This window comes from Carassius auratus, chromosome 21 (assembly GCF_003368295.1).
Source record: "Carassius auratus strain Wakin chromosome 21, ASM336829v1, whole genome shotgun sequence".
NCBI classification, from domain to species: Eukaryota; Metazoa; Chordata; class Actinopteri; order Cypriniformes; family Cyprinidae; genus Carassius; species Carassius auratus.
The window spans coordinates 6,979,651-7,000,429 of NC_039263.1; the positions used below are offsets into that span (position 1 = coordinate 6,979,651).

Consider the following 20,779-nt stretch of genomic DNA (forward strand, 5'->3'; position numbering starts at 1 on the left):
AGTCAGTCTATTTACTATATAATTAGTGTGGGGTTATTAATTGTTTATTTTTTCACATACATGGGCCAGTGGGTTTTTTTGTAATCATTTGCATTATTTATATAATATTATATTTTTTGTTTTGCTTAAACTAAAACGTATATATATATATATATATATATATATATATATATATATATATATATATATATATATATATATATATATATATATTTATATTTATTTAATGTATAAAACTGTGTTAAAAATAGTTATAAAACTACTATCTAATATATATATATATATATATATATATATATATATATATATATATATATATATATATATATATATATATATATATATATATATATATATATATATATTGCTGGGGTCTGCCTCTGGGGATTTGTTTTTGTGGGTGGGGGATTTAACACCCCCCTTCCCCCTCTCTCCCTCTGGTTTTAGTCCATTGTTGTGAACCTTCCCCTCAGAGTGCTGTTGTCTCCCACTGCCAGTGAGACTCTTGCTCTGCCCCAGAGTGTAAGCAGTGAGTTGCCAGATAGAGACTCTGCGGCTCTTCAGTTTTAAACCCATCTAAACTGTGTGGAGCGAATCATTCTACAGGAACCCAAGCGAGAGAGAGACGGAGCTGAACCCCACTCCACTGTCATCACGCGCAAATCACATTATTCATGTGAAAAAGACAGAGGGACGCTACAATATTTTTGGATGCTTTCCATAACACAATCTAAGGCAGGATTTTATTTATTTATTTTCAATTATTTTACAATTTGAGAAGAAAAGGAAACACGGTCTAAATCCTCCGTGTCGTTCATTTTTCTGTGGATATAGGAGGTTTTTGGACTCGGGAGCGCTCACGAGCACAGCGCGAGACACGGAGAAGCCCATCAAAGGAAAGCAGCCCTGGACTTTGAATCTGAAGATTAGTAGTCTTCCCTTGTACTATCAGCCTATTGGTTTTATTTTTGATGGATTTACCAGTGTAACAAAAGTTGCTTATTGGATTTCCAAGGATAAATAACTCTGGAACGGCGGGGGAAAAAAAGGATACATGAGTGTCTCGAGGGCCACCAAGATCCGAGGGCACTAAGAACTGCTGGTACCTTATCGAACCTATACGGACGGGGCAAAGTACACACGAAAATAGGTAAATTATTATTTGCGGTAAAACTGGGGTCAGATTAGTTGTTAGCTATGAATATTATTTATATTTATTGAATAATCAGTTGCTTCAGATACATTAAACTAAAAATTAAGCATGTTTCAGGGACTTGCAGTGATCAGATTATAGTGTAGAAGTATAAATTACTTCCCTTGCGCTTTATTTCTGCGCATTTTATACACCATCATATAATTTTATTCGTAAAATACAAATTCGTATTAATGAATCTAGTTCAAATGTAGTTTCAAATCATAATTATGTAAGCTATATCTTTGTTTCTGCTTGGGTTTAGGTTTTTAGGTTTGTTTGTTTTTTTGCGCTCAGAATGACTTTCATTAGCTATACGAAGTGGTTTCACACTTGTAAATAGATTTATTTTGCTTAACTAAACTCTCACTTCAGTGTGAACTTTTCGTATGTTTTTAGAACACGTGTCTCCTCATACCTGGAGAGCTTGACGTTTGGTCTTGTTTATCTCTCATGCTGAGCAAAATAAGTATTTTAGAAACACGTTTGGAGCAAGTAAATACGTTGTAATCTCTTAATTGTAGCCTTCATGAATTGTGGCTAAAATATCTCAAATGTTTAAAGTTCTAAAGTATTTTCAATTAATATCTCTTCTGTATATTTGGACAATTAGCTAGCTGTTGCAATCGTAGATGTTCCGGATCCAATTCACGGCCCATTAAAAGCACGTTGTACAGGTCCCATTCATAAACAACTGTACTTAACTGCTGAGCATTCGTATCGGAGGGTTATTCATGTCCATTAAGGAAGTAGACAATGTCCAACAATGATGTAGGTGTACAATAGGACATTCATTTTCAAATGTGGTTTGGTGGACAGGGTTGGGATGTGCAATGCATTATGCATTTATGCCATTTTAAAGGTTCATCTTTCACAATAGTATCTGTGAATTGTAAATCAAAACTGCATTTCTCCCAGGTCTGTGACTACACTGAGGTTGCCAATGCCTGGAGTCAGCATTTGAAGCTGACCAGCTGTCTCCCACACTTACAAACATTACCTCAGCAAGATGTTGAGCATCTTTAAGGTTTTCATTACCATCTGCTTAACGGAACTGGTGATTTCAAGAAGCATAATATCCGGGGAAGTCCGGCCAAAAGGTATGGATTAAATATGCACTTTTCTATTGAAATTCATAATGCATCTATAATCTGACCCTCTGTAATGAATGGTTGCAATATATGATGAATTATTCAATATATGATAAATTGAGCTGAGCTGATCATGAAGAATGTAAATCCAGGGGAAGTTGGAGAGGATGTAATCGTTTAAAGAGTAAAACAATCCCAGAATTTCCTTGAGCCATAAACAGTGCTACCTGATCCCGCCAAAGCCCCGAGGCTCGGAAGTGTAAATCTGTCTGGCCCAGTGCCAGTAACAGGGGATTGTGGGATGCTAGGAGGGGTGGGAAAGACAGGTCTCCTGTTTAATTATACAAACACTGGGATGTCTAGGTTTTGTACCTGCCATGAAAGTATCTGATTATCTCCAAGAGCTATTAAGACTTTCACAGAGTTGGATTCCAGAGTTTTTTTTGTGTGATAAAGCCTCACGCATACAAATCAGAGGATTGTTTTAAACCACAGTCTTAGCCATAAGATTTATGTGGCATTTTGTGTTGGGCTGTTGATATGCTTAGCCTGAGTGCACCACTCGGAGTTCTAGAGAACGAAGGGAACAGATGTAGACCCTTGTGAAGACTGGGGCAAAGTGTTCGTTAAAAGCATCTTTCTCTGAACACTTGTGAGCTACATACAGAGCAAGGAAGGTGATAAAGGTTGAAAACCCTGTGGTGCAGCCCAACAATGCCCCACTAAGTTCCTGCCAGGAGAAATTAAAGTCCATTGACAACTGTAAGACTCTAATGGACAGAGCCACCCAGACAAGTGAGAAATGCAGAGCTAAAAGAACAAGAAGAGGTAGAAATGAACTTGAACATATATGAACATTTCATTGTAATAATATGATTTATCTACAGCTAGGTGATATAATGCCTTGTTTACAATTGAGACATAACACTAGAGTCATTTGTGGATTCTAGAGGTTATAATAAACATTTTACTGTGTACAATTTTTTAAAAGGACCTTTATAAAATGTCAAATATTCCGAAAGGAAATGTAGTTTTCCAGTAGTTAATTGGCAGTGTACGACACTTCAGGATTACAAATCACCCACTTATGATTCCATTAAACCTAAAAATGTGTACTGCATGGGCCTGAAATCTCAAGTAATGATATATGTCGCTACAAAATATGTTTTTAAGATGCATATTATTATGTAAAGTTTAAAGTTTGAACCATTCAGCTTTATGTTAGTGTGTGCATGTGTTTGTGTGTTTAGTTTAGCTTGTCCTTTATCTTTCTGCTGACCATTCACACCCTCTACAGGGTCAGATACCGGCCAGGCCCTAGTTTTATTCAGTGAAGTTCATTAGTGTATTGGTGGAAGAATGTTATGCTTCAGTGCTGGAGGTGACATTGCTTTGGTTAGGGGGCGTTCTTCACTCAAACGCTCAAAATCACATTCACCTCCGGGCCACAAGGAACACTGCTGTGAAGTCAAAGTTAGGTCATCCTCAGCTGAGAATTGTGTTCCTGTTCTCTCTTTTGTTTGTGGCTTTGTTTGCCTGATTTGCTCCAAAACAGTGGTGATCTCTGTGAGAAAGGCTCTAGTTAGCAATTAGCGAGAAGTTATGTTAATTAGATGTGCTTTTTAAATGTGGTTTATACTACAGACTAATTACAGTCGTAGTTGTTCAAAACCTTCTTTTCTCTGTTCTGCCAGATATCCGGGTTTCTCGACCAATTCTTTTCCCTGGATTTCCTGAGAATGCTTCTGTGTTGGTTGGAGGACATGTGAAGTTGGTGTGTAAACTCCACCAGCCAGCCTCAACACGTCTCCAGTGGTTCAAGAAGGACAGCAATCGCCTGGGGCCTGATGGATCACCACTTCTTACAGCGCTTACGGTGAGAAAGTGATTTAATGATCCTCTATTCTGCATATTTTCTCTCTTCAGGAAAGAGGGAGTAATGTTATATTTGTTCCCCCTGCAGCCTATTCTTGAGAACCTCTCCAAAGTCAACATTCTTCCTCTAGTGAATGTCACCATGGAAGATGCTGGGGAGTATGTATGCAAAGCGGAAAACTCAGTTGGTCAAATTACACGCTCTGCCTGGGTGGAAGTCTTATCAGGTTAGTCATATCATCATATAACACTCTCATCAACAGGGCAGATCTTCTGTCATTCTCTGACAGGTTAGCCATTGGCATTATATTGCCATGAAAACAGGTTTATGAGTATTTAGGAGGATACAACTGACCACTAGAGTTGAAAGGTCAAAGTAAACTTCAGTGTAGTGTGATAATGTTGCTATGTTTTTTCCTAGTTTCTGAGGAGCCAACTGAGGAAACATCAGAGCATCTACTTCTAGAGCTTGGAGATGTACTAAAACTCCGTTGTGATACAAACCGTCCTGGATCTGTCCAGTGGTTCAAGGGTGGTATACGGGTGCAACACAATTCTCGTATCCAGATAAGAGCAGCAGTCATGGAGATTGCTGATGTCACGTTTGAAGATTCAGGAGTGTATGTGTGTATGCTACGTGGCACCAAAGAGGCTTTACGCAACTTCACTATCACAGTGGCAGGTAGGTTATGCTACTAGGTGGCCTTTAAGGAAATTTGTAGTCAAACAACCCTTCTTTTGAATGCTCATGTAAAAACCTGAACACTTACTGCTTCTTTGCAGATGCTGTAGGATCAGGAGATGATGATGAGGACAATGGTCTTGATGATGCTGGTCCTGAGACCGAAAATGACCAGGTTTACATCTCCAGAGGTAAGTGTTGATTGCATGTCCAGTTGCATTTTGGTTTTAGAGTGATAGCTTAAATTGTACGATTGGTTTCTACGTTTTAGCACCATACTGGACTCACACTCAAAGGATGGAGAAAAAGCTCTATGCAGTCCCAGCTGGAAACACTGTCAAATTTCGCTGCCCTGCCACAGGGAGCCCTCTTCCCACCATCCGCTGGCTGAAGAATGGCAGAGAATTCAGAGGAGAGCACCGGATTGGAGGCATCAAGGTGAGAGATTGTTATTCTTGTTTATTGGAGACTTGGCAATATACTAAGCATCACTTCATGCTCTCATGTTACCATTTTTTGTTCATAGCTACGACATCAGCACTGGAGCCTGGTCATGGAAAGTGTGGTTCCCTCAGACCGTGGGAACTACAGTTGTGTGGTGGAGAACAAATATGGGTCCATCGCTCACACCTACCTCTTGGACGTGTTGGGTAAGAGGGCTTCTGCTTGCCTGCTCTAGACAGCCGCCTGGCTCCACAAGGAGCCATCACATTTTCACATCACATCACATTTGCTTAGCAAATGTCAGAGGCAATAAGCATCAAATCAGTGAGGTCCTGTACCAGTAACTCAGTGTCGTAACATAGCGAGACAGACCCCAAATCCACCTCAGAGAGAGCCACAGGGCACACCACTACACCACAGGTACCAGGATTCACTCGAGGCTGTACATGTCTATAGAGATATTTAAGATCCTCACTGGAAAAGGGCAGTAAATATCATCACAGCGGGAGAATGTCGGATGGGGCTGGCATCGGTCTGTATGGTACGTGTCTGGAAGCGCTGTGGGTTGAGGCGTCCAGACAAATTTTCTACCTGACCTGTGACAGACCTGTTTGTTAAGAGTCCGGCGTGGGGTCAACTGCTGTGTCCTAGCAGACAGGGGGAAAGAACAGGGAATAAAGAGCCCATCGACTTCAAAGCAACCCAACACATGGGCTTGGCTCTAAAAATCCCTTAATGGAACTAATTAGTGAGCGTTGATCAGCTCACAAGTGCCGCTTGTCTATGGCTGTGCCTTGTCTTTCATCAAATGCTCTTGAATGTCAACTTCCATAGGCAACATTATTTTGTTGGATGAACTGTTGAATATCTTAATGTAATTGACCTTCCAATTTCTTCTTTCAGAACGCTCTCCACACAGGCCCATCCTTCAAGCTGGTTTACCCAAAAATATTACAGCTGTAGTGGGTGGAGATGCCCAGTTCCTGTGTAAAGTCTATAGTGATGCCCAGCCTCACATCCAGTGGTTAAAGCACATAGAGATGAATGGCAGCCGTTATGGGCCTGACGGCATTCCTTACGTGAAGATTGTGAAGGTATTAAGCAAGTCATCCATTATACTTTTCTAAAGGTGAAGCAGATCTGTGTGGAGCAAACAAGCATTAAAAAGTTGATTTTTTCTTCCAATTTTTCAGACAGGAAGCTTGAACATGTCTGAAGTTGAAGTCTTGTATCTTACCAATATCACAATGGAGGATGCAGGAGAATACACCTGCTTGGCGGGAAACTCTATTGGTTTCTCTCATCAGTCTGCTTGGCTTACAGTCTTATCAGGTAGGTTTTCATAGACACATTGCTGACACAAATCCTAAAAATTGATTGAGACTCAGAGGTACAAATAATGAAAATTTGTCAATTCCACAGAGGAGGATGTGGCCAAGGAGATGGACCTTATGGAAGCCAAGTACACTGACATCATCATCTATGCCTCTGGTTTCCTGGCTCTGGTAATGGCCATTGTTATAGTGGTCCTCTGCCGTATGCAGGTTCATCCCAGTCGGGAGCCTTTTGATACTCTCCCAGTGCAGAAACTCTCCAAATTTCCTCTACGCAGACAGGTAAGATGACACTTCAGAACAAACCTCATGAAAATTCCCCAAGAACATGGTATTCAAAAGAACATTCTGGATATTAATCCTGTATGTTTTGGACCCTATCACAGTATTCATTGGAGTCCAATTCTTCTGGAAAATCAAGTGCGTCATTGATGCGGGTGGCTCGTCTTTCCTCCAGTTGTTCCCCAATGCTGGCTGGAGTTATGGAGTTTGAACTGCCTTATGACCCTGACTGGGAGTTTCCAAGAGAGAAGTGAGCACTACCAGCAACCATAGCTGTAAAATGTTTCCTTTTATATGATGGTAAATTAAACATTTATTTGAATTCTTTTGTGCCAGCTTGACTTTAGGTAAACCACTTGGAGAGGGCTGCTTTGGTCAAGTGGTGAGAGCTGAGGCTTATAGGATAAACAAAGAGAATCAAGATCAAGTATCTACTGTAGCTGTTAAAATGCTAAAAGGTACGTTTGTGCTTTCAGCCATTGTTATTGAAGTGTTGAGCATTTTTTGAATTGCAGACTAATTGCAGATGTTTTGGTCATTTTCAGACGATGCAACTGACAAAGACCTGGCAGACCTCATCTCTGAGATGGAGCTAATGAAGGTGATGGACAAGCACAAGAACATCATAAATCTTCTTGGTGTATGCACACAGGATGGTAAGTTAAACACTGTGGCATCTCATGGTTGCACTAATTCATTTGGCCATTTGACTTCATTTCAATGTATATTTCTGGTTCAGGTCCACTGTATGTGCTGGTTGAATACGCATCTAAGGGTAGCCTACGGGAATATCTCAGAGCACGTCGACCTCCTGGCATGGACTACACCTTTGATGTGACCAAAGTTCCTGAAGAACAGCTCACCTTTAAAGACCTAGTATCCTGTGCTTACCAAGTCGCAAGAGGCATGGAGTACCTGGCCTCCAAAAGAGTAAGTTGCTCACAGGGCTCAATTAGCTTTGTTTTGAAACCAGCCCCCCGACATCTTATCAACACATCCCTTTGTCTGACACGTGATGCCAAGCATTCCTTAGTGGAGTGGCGGTGTGTCGTGTTTACCGCTGTGTCCATCCTGTCTCTGTGGGCTTTGTCCTTTTTAGCACTGCCATAAATCTGTTAGCAAGCAGGCGCTCGGACCCGCCTGTGCACTGGATCGTATTACTAGCTTTTTGTGGCCTGCTAAGAATGCAGTCGTCTGAAACCCCTCCATTAAGGGCCACAAACCAGGGGCCATTTTTGGCCTCTTTTTCAATCCTCAAATACCACTAACTATAACCAAAATAAACTTAATGACATGCATTTACATCAGGAACCAGATCTGTGTTGTTTTTCTGTGAAGTCCAAGTCTATTTAAAGTTGGGGTTGTTTAAACTTTTGCAAATGTTGCTCGCTATATGTTGATTCAGACAGCATTCCTCATATAGAAAGTAGTTTGTCATTTCTGTTGAGGTTTCATCTGGTTTGCGGGAACAAAACTCTAGCCTCACTGTGAGCATGCTTATCTACTTACCAGAAGCGGAAAAGAGTCGCCAAAACATTGTTTGAGTCTATTCAACTAAATAGAAATCTCTTTTTTTTTGTCTCAACAGTGTATTCACCGAGATTTAGCGGCAAGGAATGTTCTTGTGACAGAGGACAATGTGATGAAAATCGCAGATTTTGGTTTGGCAAGAGGAGTGCATCAGATCGACTACTACAAAAAAACCACTAATGTAAGTAACAATTCTATTCAAAACCTTTAGCTAGATGTTTTTGGTCATTTGAAGAGATCCCTTATGTTTCAGGGTTGTATGACCATGTTTGTGCTCGTTTAATGCCTTAATGCTTTTAAAGACAGATGTGTAATGTGTCCATGCTGATTGGCAGACAGCTTAATAGAAGATAATTAGGGAAAGGGGGGCGGGGATTAGCGAAGGACTGGGCAGTCATATTTTTGAGGATCAAAAGGAAGTGGAGTTCTCTGGCTCAGCCTGTGTGGCAGCTAACTGTCCCATTCACAACCCTGTTGTTTCCAATTTCAGGGACGTCTGCCAGTGAAATGGATGGCACCAGAAGCCTTGTTTGACAGAGTCTACACACACCAGAGCGACGTGTAAGTCTGGCTAATCAGTGCAGCTATGCCAAAGAATCAGCTGAGCAGGGATCCCCTGGCTGGAATGTCGGTCCGTTCAGATTAACCAGAATGCACCAGTATAATATAATCCAGATGATGGATTTTTTTAATGACAAAAAATATATATACACCCCGATTGTCAATAAGAAGATTGAATTAGTGTGGCTCAAGCTGATTACCCTACATGTTGCACTGACATTTTTGGTCTCTCGTTTCCACAGTTGGTCTTTTGGAGTTTTGATGTGGGAGATTTTCACATTGGGAGGATCACCATACCCTGGGATACCAGTAGAGGAGCTTTTTAAGTTGCTGAAGGAAGGTCATCGAATGGACAAACCTTCCAACTGCACCCATGAACTGTAAGCATCAATCTGTTCACTCAAAAACATGTTTAACGTCGGACTTCAAGGTCTTGTACTTACATTCAAATTGCTTTTATTAGCTATATGAAGATGAGAGAGTGCTGGCATGCAGTACCAACACAAAGACCAACATTCAAACAGCTAGTAGAAGAGCTTGACAGGGTGCTGGTGTCCATTTCCGACGAGGTAAACACCTGTTTCGGCAATAGTTTGAGTCGTAGAGTATTGTTTTATGTCCAAACCTCTAAACCATTTGTATTTTTACATTTTCAGTACCTGGACCTGTCCACCCCTTTCGAACAGTATTCCCCATCTTGTGAGGACACCTCCAGCTCTTGCTCTTCAGACAATGATTCAGTGTTTACCCATGATGCTATGTCAACTGACCCATGCCTTATTGGCTACCATGATGTGCGCTCTCGGATGGATCTGAAGACGACAATGCGATAGTCCTTTTTGGGCACAAGCTTATGGACACAAGATCTTGCTTGGAAACACTTGTATGAAAAGCGGTACAAGGATTTTCACCTTTGTTGCTCTGCCTAAGAACATTATAACAATGCTTGGCACTATGAAACTTGGTGATTGGTAATTTTCACAGAGAAACAGGACTGAGTCTGGTCATGAGTTTTTTTGGTTTAAAGTTGTTATGGAATGGGTGCTGCTGTATGTAGAAAACTACATTGGAGCAGCATACAGGAGTGTTTTTAAACCAGCTTGTTTTGTTTTTTAAAAAAAGAGAACATTTATTTTGATATAAAAAGCAGATAGCATCGATAAATATAAATATCTCTCTATAAAAATTATTCTACTTTTTTTATTTAAAGAACTGTCTTAATTCTCAGGATCTTGCATGTTCAAAATTGCTGTAGTGGCAGCAAAGTGCCTGATTTTTGATGTCCTGTGAATACCTTAAAATATTTTATGTACATATCATTACAGAAGACAATTACATTTTATAAATTATTTTAAATGATATAAAGTGAAGGTGTTACTTTGGTGAAGAAATTATGTAAATCGGTTCTGAAGCTATCCCTGAATGATTCTTCATTTCATCGACACATCCACAATAGCCATTGTCCGCTGCTCGTACCATTGTACATTGTCAAGGCTAAACCTCTGAGCACTCAACTTCCTGTTGTTCTGTTCATTTCATGCCTCAGCGTTTGGTTTGTCGTGGTCTTCTCCCCAACCATTCAAACTGAGCAGCATCGCTTCCATTGTCAGTACTGTACAGAAGAAAAAGAACTTGACTGAATGTGAAATGCCTTGATATTGATTGATTTCAATTGGTGAATCCTCCATTGTTTGGCTGTAACCTTTTAACCACCCCAGTTTGTTTTCGGGATCCAGGCATAGTCCTAAGTGGACAATGGTCTCATGCAGCTGTAATGTGTGTGACTGCTGGCTAGGGTGATTGGGGGGCTGTCTAAGGCCTGTGTGCAAATGAGAAAGCTCCTTATTATGCTAATGGCTCCAGCTGCCCATCTTTATACTGCACTATCTTTTAATATACAAATGCTAATGCTAGCCTTTCTAAACAAACTCAGCAATGTCCTTTAGGGAATGCAAAGCCTCATCCCACAAGCTGATAAGAAGCCAATGGCTTTTTTCAAGTTAATTTACCTTGTACTTTGCATTCTTAGCCAAGGACGCTCCTACAGTTCCCTTCAGGCACATTCTGGGACAATTGGTGCACATACTACGAATGAGTAAGCGAGTTGATTTCCCCAATGTGAGCAGAACTGTTCAATTCGATTTATCACTAGAGCTCAATCTTCTTTCAGGCAGCTACAGTGATGTGTGACCTCTAAATAAGAAACAAACACAGTCCTCGACGCCTCCAGAATTGTAAGAGCACATTCTTTGTGTATGAAATTATAAACCACATGACATTCCATTTGTCTAGTCCTCATTGTAACAATCAAGCAATGTTATTATAAATTCCCCATCAAGAGAGTTAATTTAGAAATATTTAATTTATTTGTTTATTGTTCGTTTTATATTAAATAAAGTATAATTTAAAAACTGGCCCATATTGGCTGTCTGAATGTGATCAAATTGCAAAACATGTTTCAGATCAGCATTTTAACAAGGTAATTATTTGTTCTATGGACATCAGATCAACACTTTTTTTGTGCTATTGTAAACTGTTTGTTTTTGGATCTTCAGTCGGGCAGATTGACTTAATGATCACACCTCAGCGTCTCCCTCTAAACGTCTAGACGCTTATCTACTGCATCACTGACTTATCTCTCATGTGTAACAATCCATTAGGAGACAAGCAGGACAACTATCACTATAGTCCACATGAGTCTGTCTCTCCGTGGAGACAATCTCAGCCAGCTGGTCTTGGTTAGATAAGAGTTTGGAGTCCACCATGGAGTGGGCGTCTCTCATCTTTGCATCTTTAGCCAAAGGGCAAAGGCCCAAACCAGTCTACCAAATGCCATGGGCTGCATTAAGCTCTGGCTTCCTGCTTAAATCTCTCATAATACAGGGTGACCAGATGTCCGTGATTTCTGGGGACAACCCTCATCTTTGTTGGCTGGAGCTGTGCTAGGTAATGTCCCTGCCAAACTATATCAAAATTGTCTTCAATTAAAAAACAAGGTCACTGAATCATATTTGATGTTGAGGTCCAGTTGTCTGAGGGATTCATTTGAACCCATGACCTTAGCACTATGCTACAGTAATATGTGTAATAAATAATATAATATAAATGGTACTGTGAAAAAGAAGTGCACCTAACTAAATTGAATATGCACTTGGAGTATACTTTAGATCTTTAAAGTACATAAAAACTGCATTTGAAGATTATATATTACTTAAATAAAGACCACTTAAGTGTACCTAATAGACATTTTCACTTTGTAATAAAATGTCACATTAAAAGTTGACCGAGAAATGTATATTTATAATGAATGTTTTAATAATCTTTAAAGAAGTGCACTTCTTTTTATTTTAACATACTAAAGCACAAGTACTTGATTAGCTTTAGTGTTTCATTTGATATTACATTTAAAATATTTTAATACCCTATTGTAATCTTCATGTGAATACATTTTTTTTTAAATAGAATAGAAATGACATTAAAGTATATTTAGTTTACCATAAATGCTTGTCAGTACATCCGGCTGTATACTTTTAAATGTATTTCAAAGACAATAAGAAATAACAAATAAGGAGATCAGTCAAGTCATTATAATTAACCCCAAAACTGTCACCGTCCCAACTGTGGGACGCTTGGCACTCTTTTTTGTTGTTCACTTTTTCTCTATAAAATCTTTTAGTAATCATTATATATCTTTTGAAAGTTTAGAAGCCCAAGATTCATCCTGTGAAAACCATTTTGAAATCGGACATTGCTCTACCATGGAAATGGTACTTTAATATCAAATGGCGGTCACCTCCCCCTTAGTGGGCAGGGTCAAGTGTCATAAAAAAATGCATTACGGTCTTCTAGAACCAAAACCTTTTATAATCTTGGCAACAAACATATAACTGGAAAGGTCTGAGTCTCAGGATTTCATATTTGGTGGTTATTTTGAGATAGAAGTAAAATTCACAGAGAAATCTAGAGAAAAAAATTCAAAATACTTTTGATGACTCCCAGTGGCTGTGTGTGGTATGACGCCCTAAATAAAATCTCACAGGAACCTCAATTTTTTTTTTCATATCAACTTCAAATTTGTAACATAACTTATTTAGACACAAGGCGTTAATTTTATACCAATTTAAGAGTAAAACCTGTTATGTAAAATATTTATAATAAAAAATAGCGCATTTTATTTACAGTACATTTAAACTTCTATAACTTTTTGATACTTCAATTTTTGTGCACATGCAGCCCTGAAAAGTACATTATTACGTTACATACAACATGACACAATTTGTCAATCTTCTTATCAAATTCTCTTGAGGAGTGAACTTGCTAAGGAGCAAAGTAATAACAGAGCACATGCCAATAGAAACATCTTTATGTTCATGTTTTTCGCACAATGTCAATGTCATTTTTATCTGCAGAAACCAGTGTGTTGTATAGCAAGCCCAGCCAGAGTAATTATGTAGCAATTACTTCAAATATTACATCAGCTGTTTGCCTTCCTGTATCCTGTTCCAATTAAGGTCACACACTTAGAAAATCTTTCTTTATCTGAACACATTCCTTCACATAGGCCGACTTTGTGAAGAAAAAAAACACTAATGAACATTGGACTCATTCTTGCAGATTATATTTAATATTGTATATTTTCTCTCAAGGCTCGCCGTAGTTGAGTCATGCTAACCGTTCAGCTGTTCAAAGTTAATGTTCAACCGCTTATCCTTCAGCCCAGCGCTCCGGACGAAAGCACAATGGCTTATCTGTGTGTGTGAGTGTGTTTTCTCGTTCTCTCTATCTGCTGATCAAGGGAAGTATTTGAACACTTGTCTGTACACAGAGCCTCTGTGGATAATGCCTGGAGTGTGTGAGGCCAGGAAGTGTAAGGGGTAAACATCCCCCAGTAAATGGCGCCATTTTATTTTGGCTCTTACGCTTCCACACAGGTTTGAAATGAACTGTCAGAACTGGCCTGGCAAACATCAGATTTTATGGCGAAGATATATTGCTGTTAGATTATACGGTGGAGTTAAACTTGACGTCAGACTCCTCTAGTTTTCCACGACCTCTTCAGTACACTTTGAATAGGTCCAAATTTATGTAGATTGTCTTGCGCAATTAAATAATCTCTCATGTGGTCTTGCCCTAACTAGTTTGCAAGTAAACATAACTATTAAAGTGCTGTTTTTTTTGGTCATGTAATTTCAGCTGAAATGGTTAAAAACCACAAACGCTGAAATTGCACAAAAGCTAGGTTCCCAGCATGAGTGCAACTGGACGAAAATAGTTTATTCTATAAATCTAGCCGTTATTTTATGTGTTTTGGGGAAACAAAAGAAGAATAGAAACTATTATTATGTTATAGCCAACACAGTCTCATGAGAAAATGTCACTATTTTACTTAATCATTTCGTATGAATTATAAATGAACATTAATGTGATTTGTATGGAAACATGATTTTTAGGGGGAAAAAGTTAGCATGAAGGTCTACCCCTAAACCTAACCATCAGTGGGGTATGAGAGTGTGTTGAGAGTGTGTTGGCTGAATCACAGCCTTCATTAAGAAACTTTCTGCATGTCTTTATGAAAGCTGTGCATTTAAAATAAATTTTATATATATATATATATATATATATATATATATATATATATATATTAGAGAGCTTTGCACATATGAAAAGGTAAAAGTATCTATGAATGTCTAAAAAAAAAAAAAGGGACAAAATCATCCTCCATTAAAGCTCCCGAGAGCTCAAGGGCCAACTGAGGAATTAAGATAAATGTCCCGCAAGCCTTGTAGGCTACAGGAGAAGCAGGGCGCCTGCTACACACTGGATCACATATCCTAAAGCTGGACTGTAGGTCATGAACAACAGAAAGCCTTGAAACTAGAGATGCAGAAGGAATCAAGGGGACCAAATCTACAGTCAGTGAAAGAAGAAGAGCACAAGGAGGACAGAAGAAGGGGGAGCGGCGGGAACCACGAAGGAGCGGTGGGCCTCACCACCATCCGCAGACCCTCATAACTCCTTCATATTTTTCTGGGGGGTTATTTATTGCTCTGTAATTTTGGAGGTGCTGGGGGAGTGTAATTGATTTGGCTTGGATTTCAAGCATGGGAGGAGTGGGACGGGCCCCTGTAATCGGAATGGGGAATCTGGGCCCCTTCACCGCCTCACTTCCCTTCACAGCCTGCCATAATCTCCAAACCAAGCCACTTTATCAGCATTCCCACAACAAGACGTGTGACGGCGCCTTATACACACCAGTCATTTACACCAGCCCAAACTGTGACAAGTTTTTAATGACCTGGAGCGGCACGGTGGAGGGCGACGAGAAAGGGTGGAGGGGTGAATAAATGTTTGTCAGTATCGAATGGCTAAACCAACATGATATGATCTTCCACGCGAACACTTCAGCTACGGAGCAGCACGCATGCTGGGGACACAGACTGGGATCCAGCCCAAGACTGAGCAGAATGGTAGCTTCCAACCAAGTGGATCAGAGTGTAACAGAAGCAGTTTCCAGACACTGAATGTTGAGGCATAACAAACACTTCAGACCAAAATGAAGGAAATGTCTGTGCTTTAATGAAGTGGCAACATGAGATTCTTAACTTGAGAAATATAAAAGTCCTTTTCAGGCACACCAGTCCACTTGGCTATTTTCTTGTCATGCAATTACAGCTCTTAATGAGGAAATACAATTTTCTAAATTTAAAATCTTCATTATTTTTGTAATCTGCTTTCTGACTGGGGCCCCCGGGCCCCTTAAAAATGTCTACAGAATTTGAATTATTAATCATTTCATTCTGCTTTCTAAAGACCAGTGTTTTAATTGTTAACGCAAGCTAAAATTTTTGTGTTATTGAAATAAAGCTGGAATAAAATAAAATATAAATATCAGCTGGAAAGCTTAAACTGAACGAAAATGAGAAATGTTGCCTTGGCAAATAACTAAAATAAGATGAAGTATTGAATGAAATAAAACTAAAGCTATAACTGAAATAGAAATATAGTAAACTATTTTATACAACAACAACAAAAAACCACATTCAAATTCATATAAAACAGAGTACATTAAGAAATATAAATATATAAAAAAGCTGATCAAAATATGAACAAACTGGGAATCAGTTTATTAAACCATATATATGTATATGTTTATATGTCTTTCGTTCTTTCTTTCTTGTGGAAAAAGCTTCAACTGAGCTGAAATATTTTATCTTTAGGTTTAAACATGTAAAACAGTGAATGGAAAAAGAGACAGTCAGCTTGCTAATATTTTTCTTTTCTTTTTTTATCAGGGTTTAGCTCAATAAAAATTCAAATCTTGACTTTTTAATTATATTAGATTATATTTTATTAAATAAACATTTAGTTTTACAATATCATGTTTTTTAAATTTTTATTATACACTATAAACGTACCTTACACAAACATTTATATATATATATATATATGACATCATATATCCAAAAAAGTGTTAACTCTAGTTTGAGACTGCCCCAAAGACAACAAGAGGCCTTTTTCAATAAAGCAGTCAGCTCATTGTCTCAATAAGTGTTTCCTCTTTATATCTCTGAAATATTCAGAATGATATAGATGTTCTTCAGCGCACAGAGTGCTTGCAGGGGATCTTTTGCCTACAGATACCAATAAACAGAAGTGTGAAGGCCAAGGCAAATGCCGTGCTGACAGGATATCCCATTTACAGCTGAAAATAAACAAAGAACTTCCTCCACAGACTAATTTAGCAACGTAAATCTGTCTTTTCCTTTAGAGCACATTCCTTTCTTTTCCATTTCAGCTTCGAAAGAAAATTGATCAGATTACAGGGCTTAAAAAGTCATTCACTGCGAAACATTTCTTGCAGTCATTTGGTCTTAAAAATACCCTCTGGTTCTTCAAACCACATTATAGAAGCATCTCCACACTGATGCTATTTTGTGGGCCAGGCTTTGATCCATGGCCATATTTCTGTGTGTAGAGGGGCGAGTGCAGGGTAAAGTTGCCTAGGCAGGACTGCAAAGCCGCAAACTCTTCCAGATTCCAACGCTCCCTGTTAACTTGACAGCATTCAATTAGACGCCAAGCTTTCAGACGCAGCGAACAGCCAACAGGACTCCAAGTTTTTGCAAATCTGAATCAGTGACTGTCCATTAAGCGATATGTGTGGATAAGTGTGGAGCGATACGGATGTCGCCACCCCTTCCACAAGCCCTGCACGCTCACAAACATGCTTGTAACCCACCCATCTCAGGTAATTGGCTGTAAGGTATTATCTGCCTAATTATCAAATAAATCCCGCTCTTCCTCTGTGGCGCTGCATTTACTCAAAACAGGAAGGGGGGATTAGAGGGGGCGCGCTGCCCTCAGATCCGGAGCCCTGCAACTCGCTGCAGGAAATCTACTGAGCATTCAGCCTGTACACACGCACACATGCACGCACACACACACGCACACACACACACACACACGCACGCACACACACACACACACACACACACACACACACACACACACACACAATGTTATAAAATTAGAGTGCTTAAAAAAACGAATTTTTCAAACGAACATAAACATAAAAACTTAATTGTCATACAAAAATGGCAGTTAAGAAGTTTTGTTCCAGATTTTGGCCATGCTTTAATCTTAAATTAATGTATTATATGTATGTATATGTATATGTATATGTATATGTATATGTATATGTATATGTATATGCATGTATATATATAAATTTTAATTTTAAAATTGTAATTTTGTACAAATGTTTAACTGTTGACAAATATGATGCAGAACAACAACTCCATAAATGCATTTTTCTCCCAAAGTTAAGATATAGGAAAAAATCATGTATGCGTAATTATGTATTTATTTATGTTTTTTTTTTTTTTTTTTTTTTTTTTTTTTGAGAAGGTTTCTTTTTTGAGAAAAGTGTTTTCTGCTTTTGATTTTGAATCAAGTCCTGAGTGGGTTGATGATTTTGGCTCTATAGTGTACACTGACACTTAAATCATACATTGGCTCTTGATGAACATAATATTTAAGTTAAAAATCTTTTAATACTTTTACTTTTTACTCTTTAATTTTTTTTTTTTTTGTGGTCTGATCTAACTTGCAAGACCTGTCTCAGGGCATCAGTGAGCTCCTGGACAGTCTGTGGTGCTAATTTCCTTTTTTGTTGATCCAGTACATGAGGATCATGTCAAAAGTATCAACTCCATCATTCTGGTGTTCTCTGGCAAATGCCAAACGAGCTGCATGCTGCTGGTCTGTGAGCACAGCTCCCTTTTTTGGAGGCTTGTCTTGCTGTCGGCTTTCCAGTGCACCTGTTGTCATTTACATCTGCACCAAAGCAAGAGAAACAAATTCACAATCGCTTATGCTTCCAAACTGATGTTAAACGGAGCATAAGTGATTGTGAATCAGTTTCTTTTGCTTTAGTGCAAATGAAAGTGACAACAGGTGCACTGGAGAGCCGACAGCAAGGCATATTATGCATTATATAAATCCAGTGTTGTGCATACTGTAGACCTCCTGCAGAACCCTCACAGACCCCCAGAGTTCGAGACACTGGCCTTAGATGGAGAAAAGTGGTTTTAAATTGACACCACATCTCAAACTTTCCCTATTCTTATCCCAGAGTCAAGAGATTTCTCAGGAGGTGAGCTACTCTCTCTGTGCTGAGGGGTCTGCTGAACATCTGTTGGAAATCACACTGGGGCAGCGGCAATGGGAGAAAAAGGGCGAGAGAAGGTGAAAGAGGGCCTTAACTCTTTTTCCTCTCATAGGCATTATCTCATCCCATGAGCACTCCCGCTCCATCCTTTCCTGGCTGGCTCCATGCACAGAAGCATTATGCGCATCTGTCACCCATTAATCGGCAAATTACGGAAGAAGTGAGCGTCAAAAGCCATTAGAAGCAGCCTGTCCCTGGGGCTCTCGGTGCTGTCTCTCTCCTTGCTCGCTTCACCTCTGTTAGTAATTCCTCACAAATGAGAAAACGTAAAAATTACGCTTAATAAAACCAAAACATTTTTCATCATGCTTTTTTTTTTTCTTGTAGATTTTCTATGATTTAATTTTATAGCCTTCTACTTTTTAAGTCTAAATAACAAGCTTGATCTCACGGCAATTCGTACATATTTAAGAGGTGGCTTAATCGTACGAATTTGTACGACCTCATTCCTACAAATTCATACGATTTGTGCTAAATCGTATGTATTTTTAGAGTTGCGCAATTCGTATAAATTTGTTCTAATGACCTACACCTAACCACGCCCCTAAACCTATCGGTCACTGGAGTCTAGACAAATTGTACAAAATCCTACGAATTAGCCACCTCGTAAAATACATACGAACTGGTTGTGAGATAGCGTTGAAATAATGGCTGGTGCGTGAGATAAATGCTTTTGTTCTCTTCCCAGCATGCATTGGGGTAGGAATACTTCATATAGTTACCTTTTTACCATTTGACTTTGTTGTTGTTGTTCTTGATTTGCGACATTTTGTAACATCTTGAGATTTTATGTTGCATTTGTTAATGAAATGGTTCATATTAAAATGAATCAGCACATAAAAAATTCTATAATAAAGGCAAATTTTAAGTTATGCAAACTTGATATCGTTTAAATTTACATTTAAATTTTTACATTTAAATTTTTACATTTAGAGGATATTTCAAATAAATAATAATAATAACATATACGGCAGTCATAAATCATTATTTATCATTTATTTATTTACGGTTATTTATGAGATTTGTAGAATTTAAAGCAAAATGTAAATGTAAAAATAATAAGTATTTTTTTTATTAAATAAACAAATGATTACTTCCAGGCATCTCACTAATCAATAGCAAATAAAATATATGGTACTAATTTTCTGTAAGTATAAAGACATTTTTTGATTGCCACAAAATGCTGTGAGCAAGTAAACAATCCTCCAAAACATTGGAGGTTCTAAATGGCTTACGTGCCCGTACCACAATATTTCTGTCAGGAATAAATCAATGTTTTGCTCTGTTCTCAGCACTGGCGTTAGGAGTTTGTTTTTATGTTGGCAGTAAAAGTGTTCCTCTTGATTCACTGGTTCACTTGTGCTGAGCTTTTCCCAAGAGTCATAAATTCTCAATAAAGTCTCTCTGTTGTTAAAAGCACAATCTCCCATTGGGTTCAGAGTTGTTTTGTACTGTTGTAGGGCTTACACTGGCAATGCATTACAAATTAGACAATCAACCACAATACATGTCAAATAAATCTCACATACCAAAGGCGTTTAATTAGCAAAAATAAAATCGTCTAATCTGAGACCAAAAACATTTCAGCGTTTTCGAGATGTACAGTCAGAATGCGCCAAGTTCTCAGAGCTAATAATGTAACAGAATTTGGTAATTGGCCTACAAGAAAATCCTTGTTTAAAGCTTGCTTTCAAAAGGAAACTGTATTGTGAAATGTTCTGGGAAGAGGACGAGCTCTTGTGCATGATTTGTAACTTCAATTAAACAAAAGAGATGCTGATATTTTGCAACACCAAGGGGGCTATGAAAAGCCCTGGCCAAAGTCAATGAGAAAACAACATTAAGAGCGTCAAATTTGCTTCGTAGAAAACAAACACAAATATTTAGAATTATGTTTGGATCACTGTTTTTGCTCAGATAAGAGATAAAATACACTCAAGGGCAGATTTATGTCATGAAGCAAACTTGGTTTGAGTTCTCGCACAGCTGTGCGTCTGAACATTCATTTAGCCTCTCAGAGGAGCACAGCAGTAATAAAGGTCTCAGGGCAAGAGGCCG

General features: G+C 38.7%; 1 protein-coding gene across 1 annotated transcript; it reads left to right on the plus strand.

Annotated features, from left to right (window-relative positions):
• The first annotated feature begins 469 nt into the window (after positions 1–469).
• On the plus strand, positions 470–11,406 carry fgfr4 (fibroblast growth factor receptor 4). Its single transcript, XM_026195682.1, has 20 exons — positions 470–1,150; positions 2,111–2,292; positions 3,978–4,159; positions 4,247–4,385; positions 4,580–4,840; positions 4,942–5,031; positions 5,112–5,278; positions 5,367–5,490; positions 6,188–6,378; positions 6,478–6,616; positions 6,707–6,900; positions 7,005–7,150; positions 7,237–7,358; positions 7,446–7,556; positions 7,640–7,830; positions 8,489–8,611; positions 8,921–8,991; positions 9,234–9,371; positions 9,455–9,560; positions 9,648–11,406. Exons 2-20 carry the CDS (start codon positions 2,202–2,204, stop codon positions 9,822–9,824), a joined length of 2,763 nt encoding a protein of 920 aa, XP_026051467.1. The 5' UTR covers positions 470–1,150; positions 2,111–2,201; the 3' UTR covers positions 9,825–11,406.
• The last annotated feature ends 9,373 nt before the right edge of the window (positions 11,407–20,779 follow it).

What these genes read in the sequence shown, in the direction of transcription:
- fgfr4 (XM_026195682.1), top strand. Translation starts at nt 2,202, where the DNA reads ATGTTGAGCATCTTTAAGGTTTTCATTACCATCTGCTTAACGGAACTG. An exon ending in CTACCTCTTGGACGTGTTGG is followed by an intron (nt 5,491 to 6,187) that starts GTAAGAGGGCTT and finishes TTCTTCTTTCAG; the next exon opens with AACGCTCTCCACACAGGCCC. An exon ending in TGGGAGTTTCCAAGAGAGAA is followed by an intron (nt 7,151 to 7,236) that starts GTGAGCACTACC and finishes CTTTTGTGCCAG; the next exon opens with CTTGACTTTAGGTAAACCAC.